Source organism: Vicia villosa, linkage group LG3, assembly GCF_029867415.1.
Source record: "Vicia villosa cultivar HV-30 ecotype Madison, WI linkage group LG3, Vvil1.0, whole genome shotgun sequence".
Classification (NCBI taxonomy): Eukaryota; Viridiplantae; Streptophyta; class Magnoliopsida; order Fabales; family Fabaceae; genus Vicia; species Vicia villosa.
In genome coordinates this window covers 64,869,025-64,880,874 of record NC_081182.1, presented here as the reverse complement: position 1 = coordinate 64,880,874, position 11,850 = coordinate 64,869,025, and the positions used below count along the sequence as shown (strand labels likewise).

General features: G+C 38.3%; 1 protein-coding gene across 1 annotated transcript; it reads right to left on the bottom strand.

The window, feature by feature from the left end:
• Positions 1 to 511: 511 nt before the first annotated feature.
• Positions 512 to 2,014, bottom strand: LOC131661709 (GLABROUS1 enhancer-binding protein-like). Its single transcript, XM_058931313.1, has one exon. The coding sequence runs from the start codon at positions 1,883 to 1,885 to the stop codon at positions 656 to 658; it is 1,230 nt and encodes a 409-aa protein (XP_058787296.1). The 5' UTR covers positions 1,886 to 2,014; the 3' UTR covers positions 512 to 655.
• Positions 2,015 to 11,850: the final 9,836 nt, after the last annotated feature.

The window sequence follows — 11,850 nt, the reverse complement described above, 5'->3', positions numbered from 1 at the left end:
TGATTCTCATATCATGCCTCTGGAACCCAGATGGGAATAGCTCGATGTTTTAATAGTGTTAAACCAACTATAAATCTATATAATATGCACACACAAAAACAAGATAAATATATATATGAACTCAACACATAGAGCAAAGTTTAGCTCCCATTACAAAAATGGCTTCACCTCTTGTTCAAACACTCACACTGAAGGTATTCTACACATGCATGAAGTGCAAATCTAAAATTCATTTCAGAAACCTTCCAATCTGTAGGTATTCTACACATGCATGAAGTGCAAATCTGAAATTCATTTCAGAAACTTCCAATCTGTTTGAGCAAGAGACTAAGCTCTATCAAACCACATGTCCAAACAAACATGCTGGCAATGACAATATTCAAAATCTCTAATCCATAACAATTTCATATAAACAATAATCAAACAATCAAACAACCATAATAATTTCATATGAAAAACTCATAATACATTCATCATAAATCAGCAGTTGTTAAACCAAATGATCATAAGATAACCGCAAAATCACTGCATAAATAAAAAAGAGAACATATCCAAAACATGTACCAGATTACCAACAAAATTAACCCTAAGATAACCCTAATTGATTGTCCAGAACATTTACCAGATTAGCCACAAAATTAACTGCAAGACAACCCTAATTGATAGACTTCTTCTTCAACGCCTCCAATGCTATCCTAATCTGATCCTTGAGCAGTTGCCCTCGAGTCACAAACAGTTCCATCTCCGCAATTTGAACCTTTCTCCATCTCTCATCAAACTCATCAGCCTTAGACTCCTCCAACAATCCCATTCCCCTCTCCATAGCCTTGTTCAACAAGGATAACCCCGCAGCTTCACCAAATTTACACATTTCACTCAAAGCCAAGCTTTTATCAACAACACCCTCATCTTTTCCAGCACCATTCTTGGCAACTACTTCTTTCTTAGCAGAAGTATTGTTTCTCACAGGAGCTTCCTTCTTAGTACTCTTCGGAGTTTTCTCATTCACTTTCCCATTTTCTTCCCCTTCATTGCCTCCATTATTGCCTTCAGTATTGCCCCAAACCTTTTTGGAAAGTTCAAAAGCTCTCTTATCATGCTCTTTAGTGAAACTACCACCGTCTTTGAACTTCATCTTCAAACCACGAACCTTCCGCTTCAGCTGTTCGCTAGTCGCATCACCATGAATAGATTTCTTCACAAACCTATGAAATGCCACCAGGTCCTTCATCGGATCATTACCAGTTTTGGAAATGAAGTCAGCGAGACCTTTCAGAATGGCAATCTCATCTTCTTCAGTGAAGACTCTCGGATTCATCTTCTTAGAGTCTTCCCCGGTCATTTTCACGTCACCGTCTCCATCCGCTTCGTTCTCAGAACCACCACCGCCGCCGGCGATTGTTTTCTTCTTAGCAGGTTTGGAACCGTTTTCGTTGGCACGCTTTGTTCCAGATCTGGCCGGTACGGGAGTAGATTGGGCTTGTGGTTGGGCTTTCATGGGCTTTGATGCGAGAGGCTTGACTTTGGCGTTAGGTGGAGTAGGTTCTTGTTCAGAATCAGATTCAGATCCGGACTCGGCACCAGACTCCGATTCGGAACCGGACTCGGGTTTAGGGTTGGAGATTGGGGTAGAAGGTGGAGGATTTTTGGAAGGAGGTTGAACTTGTTCTTCTTCGGATGAAGAACCTTCTTCTTCTTCTTCATCATCATCATCATCATCATCTTCTTCATTCTGATCAGTTTCTTCTCCTTCTTCTGAAACTTCTTCTTCATCGACTACTTCATCTTCTGGCTTTTTGGAGGAAGGTGGTTGGTCGTCATCGGAGGAGTAGGCGGTGGATGGATCATTGAGCGGAGTGATGCGGAGTCGTTTTGGTGGTGCCATGGAGATTTAAAACTAGAATATTGGTGTAGGTGTTTTGTTCTTGAAGCAGGAGAAGAAACTGATCAGATGAAGAAGATGGAGCTTGACCGAAAATTTGGAACAGGGGTGGCGGATCCTTGCCTATATCTTTAGGGTTTTATGGTTACTTCATTCCCATTTGGGCTTATCAAATGGGAGCCCAGCCTATTTCTACTTATCATCAACCCATTTCCATCCTGCACCTCCCTGCTTGTTGGACCTCAAGTTGAATGTGTTTTGGTCCTCAGCAGAAGGATCCCAGCGACCATATTTGTCCTACAACCTCCTTTTACTACTTTTTCTTAATTGTTTTTATTCTCCTTTATTATTTGTTTCTTATTTTAATTTCATATTTTCAAAACAAAAAAATATATTAGTAATAGTTTTTTATCATATATCAAAATATTCAAAAATAGTTTTAAATTTATTTTTGATTTAACTATAGCACCTCCTAACCAAACAAACTAGAGTGACATGTAACTTTATCTGGTTTTAAATTAGAAAAAACAAACACAATAATACTCTTTGGAATTAGGGTTTTGGGTTTGGATTGACAATGGCGGAGTGAAGTGGTGAAAAGGAATAGGGTTCTCGATATTTAAGAAAGGCGAGTGGAGAATAGTGTCGATTAAAATACTCTTTAATGTAAATTGTATTTGTTGTTATTGGTTGGATGAATTAGTAAAATAATACTTATATTGTCTGTGTTTAAAAATAATCTTATACATAGGTTAAATATATGACTTAGGTAAATGATTGTAACAAATAAATTTTTAATTCTTTTAATAAGATATTCTATTTTACGTGATGGTGGCTGAAACTATAGCACCTCCTAGCCAAACAAACTAGAGTGACATGTAACTTTCTCTGGTTTTAAATTAGAAAGAACAAACACAATAATACTCTTTGGAATTAGGGTTTTGGGTTTGGATTGACGATGGCGGAGTGAAGTGGTGAAAAGGAATAGGGTTCTCGATATTTAAGAAAGGCGCGTGGAGAATAGTGTCGATTAAAATACTCTTTAATGTAAATTGTATTTGTTGTTATTGATTGGATGAATTAGTAAAATAATACTTATATTGTCTGTGTTTAAAAATAATCTTATACATAGATTAAATATATGACTTAGGTAAATGTTTGTAACAAATAATTTTTTAATTCTTTTAATAAGATATTCTATTTTACGTGATGGTGGCTGAAACTATATCACCTCCTAGCCAAACAAACTAGAGTGATGTCGCACGCTCGCGAAAAATGAACAGAGTCGCCACCAATATATTTATCCCATAAGGGAAAGGAATATCAGAAAACCTAACAAAGGAAGGAACAGGGTCCTGCGACCAGAGAATCAAGGTACGGGAGTCGGTTACGCGAGGGGAAGGTGCTAGCACCCCTCACGCCCATCGTACTCGATGGTATCCACCTATGTTTGTTTCTATCTAAAGGGTGTGTACTATGTCTATGTCTACATGCGAATGAATGCAAAAGAAATACGGGGAAAAGAAGGAATTATTTACAAATGTGCTCGTTCAAGCCCCGCGACTTGATGCCTACGTATCCTTTTCAGGAATCAGAGCGCCGTAGTTCGGCTAAAGATTTTCTGTTTGTTTTTGTGTTTTTTAGTTGGGCGGAGTTAACGCTCACACTCTTGCATAAGGGGACAGCCTAGGATGCAATGGAGCGGAGATAACGATGCCCTTAAGAAAGGAGAGAAGAAAGAGAGTTTGAGTGTTTCGAGGAAATCCCTAAAGCAAGGGAAACTCGAGTTACTCTTTGGTTTGTGTCTTTTAGAAGTTGGGAACTTACGCCTGAATGGAACCCTAAAGCAAGGGAGATCCAAGCACTCGAACGTTCCCTAAAGCAAGGGACGTTCAAGCTTCCATTCCCTTTTTAAGAATTTTCACTTTGATTGTTAGTGTTTTAAGTATTTTCTTCGTATTTTTTATGGGGAATTTATTCAAGTATTTTTAGATGTTTTATGTTGTAAAAGAAAAAGAATGCAAAAGTGGGGGACTAGCCTAATCTCTAAACCTAATTATTGTTGTTCTATTCTAATGAGGAAGAAGATATTTGGTATTTCACATTATAAGAAAATATTCACAAAAAGAAAATGATTAGAGTCTAAACTATCCATGAAAATTAATCACAAGAAAATTGCATTTTTTGATGTAACAAAGAAACTATTTATTTATGTTTTATCAACCAATCAAAATTCAAGGAAACAACAATTAAAACTTCAATTAAATAAAAATAAAATTCTAAAAAAATCTAATTGGTTAGAAGAGGTTTTTTGTTTTTATTTATTTAAGAAAATCAATCAATATGCAAAAAGAAAAAAAAGAAAATCAATTTTTAATATTGTTTTTATTAACAGCAGGGAGGGGTGTATTAGTATTTTTCTAATGAACTAAAATGTAGTTATAAGCAAAGCTGGGCTTGAACAGGGGTGAGGAAACAGCAAAAGTGTCTGGCCCAGTCCATCATGCGCAAGGGTATGTTAGCAGAATACGGGTGCAATTTGGAAAATAGAATGAGGCACAACGCATGGCCCAACGCTCCTTTACTCATTTCATTTATTTTCCGTTTTTTTGTATCAGTATGTATTATTGCATATGAAGTAAAACGTGACATTTAAAGAACATGATACAATTATCAATTGGTCCACTATCTTTTAGTTAGAAAAGACAAAGAAGAACTAAAGCCAATCACACGCTGCCACCTACCACTCCCAATCATATGAGTAAAGCCAAAAGCAAAACAGAATGGGAAATGGGGCCAACCACAACGTGCCACGTCACTGACGGGAAGGGAGGGGCAGTCAATACCCAGATGCCGGAGATACCAACTCCGGTCATCTTCTTTGTTTAGCGCCGCCGCCGGAATTCGTAAAAACTCCAAAAATTCACGAAACCGCCGTGGCCTGACTCGGTTCTCATCACTGAGTTCAGATATGCCCTTGGATTCTTCCGATTCTATCTCTAACTCATCAACTGAACACGAATCTAAAAGCCCTAGGATAACTAAAATCATCAAAACACTACAACATGTTCATAATCTTTCATGGATTTCAAGCACAAGTTATCCTATGCAAACTGAACTCAGATCAAGAACATAGAACGTATAAAAGTAAACTGAACTCAGATCAAGAACGCAGAGTGTATAAGAGTGCATCACAAACATTACATGACATATCGCGTATCACTAGCATGCTGAGAGAGTTTCTTAGGCTTACTTGTTCATATTTTGAATGGAGGAAGGTTGAAGCGGCTCCATGGACCTTGAAGTTCCATGATGATGATGATGACGTGCGTTGATGAAGATTGATAGAGATGTCTGATGATGATGACGAATTCGTAAAGAGCTTGCTGCAGTTTGTTGTTTTGATAGAGAGAGGGAGTGACGATGACGTTGATGATGAGAAGGCGCAGTGATGAGGAGGTGCAGCGATGGTGGTTTGATGAAGATGGTGATGATGATTCAATGATGATGAAAGTGGAGAAAACGGTTATGGAGTTCGAGAGTTTGTTGAGGCAGTTATGGTGGTTGTTGGTGGAAGGAGGTTGTGATGCGGTGGTGATGGTTTGTTGCGGCGGTGAAGGTTTGTTATGGTGGCCGGAAGTTGTTAGTTATGGTGGTTGGAGGTAGTTGGAGGAGTTAGTTAGATGGTAGTTAGTGGTGGTTAGAGGTGGAGCAAGGGAGAAGAGAGAGGAGTGGAGAGAGAGAGGATAGAAATTGAAAGTGGAGAAATGAAAGTGTGTCCTGTGATTTGTGAGGAGTTTTGAGTTATATAGTGGTGCATGAGGTTGTGAGTGTGTATGGTGTTGTGGTGTGGAGCATGTAGTGTAATATTTTCTCCTAAAGCTTAATGCACAAGCATTTATGGAGTGCTTCTCTTCCTCCTTCACGTGAACAGGATCATGCATGGTTTAATATGGAAAATTAGTGTGTTGCAGCTTTATTGTATGGCACCTCACTCATGTACCTCACTCATGTCCAAAAGCTTACCATTATATGTGTATATCTCAAGCTATGGTCCCTTGCTCGACTTGCTCTTTGGCTTAATGTGAAGAGAGCATGGGATAGAAGAACTTTAGTGTTTAGAGTGTCAGGAGAAGAGGCCTACAGCCCTCATAAACTGACTTGGAACTTGGAAGAAAATCATTGCATGGGGCTTGCACGCGTGACGTAGTTTCTGGCTCATATCTTCGGCAAAACGCGACTTGATCAGAGCACTACTTCAAAGCCTTATATCTCGATCACCACATAACTAAATGATATAACTCTTGGACCATTGGATAGAAGGTATGGAAGAGAATATTTTGATACCATGTTTGTTCAAAACAGAGACTTGTGGAGGGAGAACAATGGACTTGAAGTTAGCACACCACGTGTTTGATGATATGCCTGCGTATGACCTGGATTTCTGCCTTGGCCAGATGCTTGACTTGGTCAGGGTGAGGGCATGACTTTGAACATCCACAATTGATTCAATACCCACCCAATTTACTCAATTCTTGTTTCATTGCATAGAGGCGATGGCAAAGAAGAGAATGATACCAAGTTTGCATTCATAGCATTTTTGTAGAGCTCTAAAAATGGCTGGAGATTTGGCATGCCATGTGTTTGTTAAAATGCCAGGTCATGACCTGACTTGTGACTTGGATTGTGCCTTGATTTAAATGAGTTTTCAGAAACTTCACACCACTTTAACTCTTCACACAAGCTTCAAATGAAAAAGTGTCCAACTACAAAGTTGTTCTCCTCCATGAGAGGAACAACTTTGATGTTGGAAATTTCTCCAAAAAACGCCATTTGCCACGTGTAATTCAGTGCTGAAGTGGACTGCCCAACAAGATCCAAAACACCCAAAATTTTTCTAAGTGTTGAAAATTGCCTTTTTACTATTTTTTGCAACTTTTTGTCGAACTCCCGATTTTATCCATTCTTCGACTTTTCTTGATTAATTTTCCACCAAAAGTCAATATTTGAATAATTTTCTGATTTTGACCCGAAAGTCAACTGTTCCGATTTTTCCGACTATTGGTGAAATTCCCGATTAAACCTCTTCCAATCGAATCCCATCAAACAAACACCTCCACACAGTCAGTGCGAGAAGCTTTTCACACATAGAAGCCATTCCTGATTAAATGTTGACCAGAAAGTCAACTGGTTGACTTTGGTCAAAGGAACCCTGATTTAAGGAACCAGACGATTTGCAAGCTAATATCCTTCAACCAACGCCTTGAATTGAGATTGAGAAAAAACCCTTATCCAGGAGGGCTTCAATGAACATAGAGCCACATGATTACCTCAGATCCACACATCTGGTAGGAAATTCCTTGCCACAAAAGTTCTTTCCTGGTAGTCTTTGATTGATACTAATGATATGCATGCATGGGTATGGATTATGACCTAAGTGATGTATGTACATGAATGTAAAGCCTAAGCCAGTTAGAAGTAAAGGGGTAGGACAAATTTGGGGTATGACAGCTGCCCCTATTTAATCGTCTTATACTCGAAAGTGAGATTGGCGCTAGCCTTTCGAACATTCGAGGTAGAAGAAGATTAAATACCAGAGTACCAGAAATTTGTCTTAAAGAGAAGATGGTGTAAATGTTATCCTTGTTTTGTTTTTGTTTTGATATCTGCTGGGGAAAGAGAGGAATTTGTTTTTCTGGTGGATATATTTACAGTGAACAATGGATTTGGATAGAGATAGCTTATAACGTGGTAGCGGTGCCGACACGGGGTTTTCAAAGAGAATGGTTGTATGAAACAATGACCGAAAGGAAAGAGATCTCGTACGATCTATGACTCAACATCGACTCGACATCGGGAGAAGACCTAAGCATGATCTTCAGGACTGAAAGAATAAGATCTCTTATGATCTATGACTCAACGTCGGGACTGAAAGGAATAAGATCTCGTGGCGATCTATGACTCAACATCGGGACTGAAAGGAATAAGATCTCGTGGCGATCTATGACTCAACATCGGGACTGAAAGGAATAAGATCTCGTGGCGATCTATGACTCAACATCGACTCGACACCAGGAGAAGACCTAAGCATGATCTTCAGGACTGAAAGAATAAGATCTCTTACGATCTATGACTCAACATCGACTCGACACCAGGAGAAGACCTAAGCATGATCTTCAGGACTGAACGAATAAGATCTCTTACGATCTATGACTCAACATCGACTCGACATCAGGAGAGGATCTCGTACGATCTTTAGGACTTGAAAGAATAAGATCTCTTACGATCTGTGACTCAACATCGACTCGACACCAGGAGAAGACCTAAGCATGATCTTCAGGACTGAAAGAATAAGATCTCCTACGATCTATGACTCAACATCGACTCGACACCAGGAGACAAAAGAAGACATTGTGTCAGACACTCATCAGAGATTGAAGATACCTCGCCTCGGCACCGTGGTTGGAAGAGATTTGAAACGTAGTAGCAGATATCAATCAGAATTTGCAAGGACAACCTTTTGTGTGGGGATGTATTATTGTCTTGACTGGGTGCGGATTTGTATTATCTGGCTTATGCTTTGTATGCATGTTTGGATTTTTCTATGGCGTAATGCTCCCTTTTGATGGATATGCTACGCTTTTGAGGATGCAATGTTATATGCAATGAATACTATATGCAAAGTGCCAAATAAAGGCATTGATGAGGTAAACACCAGGGAGAATCCCCTTAGTGTTAAGGACCATGTGGAGGTGCCAATAGATATTGGACTTTGATTTGTAAGATGCACTTTTCTTTGACTTGAAGAATAATTTCTGACTTCTCACCATATGCCACTGTTTGGAGGATTTTCAGTTTGAGGAGATTCCCTCGATTCACCATGTTGGGGATGAGAAATCCAGATAAGGAGCTTTGATTAGGGAAGTAGAACGACTCCTAGGAGGAATAAACCCTTATGCTTGAGGAGAGACCAAATTTCTAGGAGAAATAAACTCCTATGGTCAAGGAGCGACAAAAGAACTCAGAATTGTCCCCCAGGCTTCGTGACTTATGGAGGGATTTGCCCCAAAGGATCCTTGGGGAGATTTGTCGAATCTCGACGTAACTGCCCCAGATTGGTTGAACTCAAGAGAGATTCCTCGACTTGATTGCCCCAGATTGATCAAGGCTCGAAGAGATTTGTCGACATGATTGCCCCAGCTATGCTGAATTTGAGAGGTCAAACCTCGACTTAATTGCCCCTGATTAGGTACATCGGACTAGAATCCTCAAGCTTTCTTTGTTTTGAAGTCAAACAAACATGGAAACAACTTTACCATGCTCAACGGAATCTTCAAACTCTTCACCACAGAGTAGTCAAAGAATGCATCAACTGTACATGCCCAACGGAGTTCTTTAGAGAACCTTCCCCTTGATGGTCAATATTTGAGATGATTAGCTTTTACTCCTCGGAGTTCTCAAGTTTTTTGTACTTTGACATGATCAAGTTACTCATTGATTCTCATCCTTGAAAATTTCCTTGATGTTAAGCACATATTTTGCATGCAAAAGAATGTTAATTTTAAGAATGATGATTCTAATGCAAAGCCTATGTTAGTCTTGAAGTTTAAAGAAACTTTTTATTGAAATGAGGTTGCGACCTCTTGTGAATGGATCACTAGTTGACACAACCTCGATTTTTGCATATGGAAGATAAAGCAAACGTACGATACCAACATGGATATGAGTCTCGCTTCATTGGGAGTCAGTTAAACGCTATCTCATCGGAGTGCGCTTTCAAAATAAACCCTACTTCAATTAGGACTTTTAAGGGTTGTAATTTGGCCGGGTTCACGGTTTGTTATACCCCAAAATTTGCCCACATCTTTTTTCAAGAAAACTCCAATCTGAAAATTAAGAGTTTCATATAATCATGGATTTTTATTTCAAATATCCTAGCATATGAAGTACTTAAATTTCAGAAACTTTTCTTATACAGTAGCCTGGCTTACAGTGGAATTTATTCTTACGCAAACGCCAAATACTGTTCTTTACTTCACAAATACTATTTATTTATTTTACAGATAAATAGTACTAACACAGTTCATGCAGGGTTAAATTTTTTTTTGCAGGCGCAAAAGCAGGAAACTCACACTGTACTGGTAACAATTGTTTTTGGTTTCCCACTAACTTTTGTACTATATTCCATTATTTTCAAAATCTTTTCAAATCTCTTCTTTCCAATTCAAATCTCAACTTTATTCTACACATCTCTCTTTTCCCAACAATATCATACACTTTCTTTCAAATCTCACTTCCACTCAAAATTTCCATTTGTACGGAATCACATCATTCCCCAACGTCTCTTTCCTTCTTTCCATTCTATAAATACCTCTCATTTTCTTTCATAAAATCTCACATCAAATTCCAACTCATCTTTCAAATTCCCATCTCATATCTATTTTCTCTTCTTCCCTAGCAAGAATGGCAAAATGGATAGAGACACTGTTTCTTACAGTCATCACCATTGCTACGGTGATCATGACTTTCTTCTGCCTGCACAGTCCTGAGGAGTGTGGACCTGCAATGGTTATGCTCCCAATCATCTACATGTTATTGATCATAGCATGGTTCATCAACCGTCATTTTTAAAGTTTGACGTGTTTCTTATTTTCTTAAACGTACCGTCTACTCGTCGTACTGTTCAATAGTATGTAATATTTATGCTGTCAGTATTAAATGTTGTACTATTTGTCATAATATTGCTTAATTACTAAGATAATATTTTGTGTGTTTCTGCCAGTCAAATATTTCTATTTCTGTGCATTTAACAATCTTCAGGTTATTATCGGTAATTTTGCCCGCATACCGTAAATATCAGTTATTTATTATGTTTCTGTTTTCTAACAAGTCATGTAAATAAATTTTCATGCTTCACACCAAACAAAAACAAAAATAACAACAAAAAAGAAAATTAACTTTGACAGTTGATTTTTCACTTTAACTGCTGCTTCAGTACACGAACAGTCGGTTGACAGACAAACTGCAGACAGTACAATTCTCAGTGATTTGTACAATCAATCAAATCAATCATTCACAATTCAAATTTCCAAGATTTTTGTGTTAGAAGTCTTCTGAATATCACATGATTAGCAGAAACTCAACACTGCACAAAAATCAGGTACGCTTAACTGCCTCCTATACAGACAGTCCCTAATCAGGGTTTTTCTTGTTTTAACAGGAGCAACAAGTTTTGAGAGCTCAAATGGATTTCATATACATCCATACATCTCAAAGTACCATCATACAAATTTTCAAACTTCAATTCACTCAGACGCACCGTCAGCAGCTCAAACAGTCAACAGACGACCCGTTTGACCAAAAAAGTCAACTGACAGTCAAAAATGAAATTTTTTGCCAAAGTCCATATTTTGTCAAAGGATTCAACATTTGATCATTGGATGATCACAATTCATCAAGGAAAGATCAAAAATCAACAAAACCCTAAGATTCAAAATTAGGGTTTTTGCCTGAAAAGTCAACTCAACTTTGACTGATCATAACTCTCTCATCCTTCATCCAAAAAATGTCAACCAAAGCTCATTTTGAAGGAAATTCAATTATCTTTCAAATGCAATTGATCCCATGGTCATAGCATTCACCATTTGAAAAATATGGCCAAAGACATTACAGGTCATTTTCAAAGTCAACAAAAAGACACTTTTTTCAAATGGACACACAAGGAGAACCAAAAATCATTTTGATATGAGACCAAAGACATTGGTTAGAGGACTCTTTGAGGTTTCCAAAAAGTGCAAGATCTCCTTCATATGACAAAAATTGAAGGATTTACACCTTGTTGAAGTTGGCTAAATTTTGGGAAAATGCATGAAATCAACATTGCTCAAAAATGTTTTTTTTCCAAAAGATGCCAAGTTTTTATGGTCCAAACATCTTTGCCATGTTACTATGGGCCTCCCACGACCAAG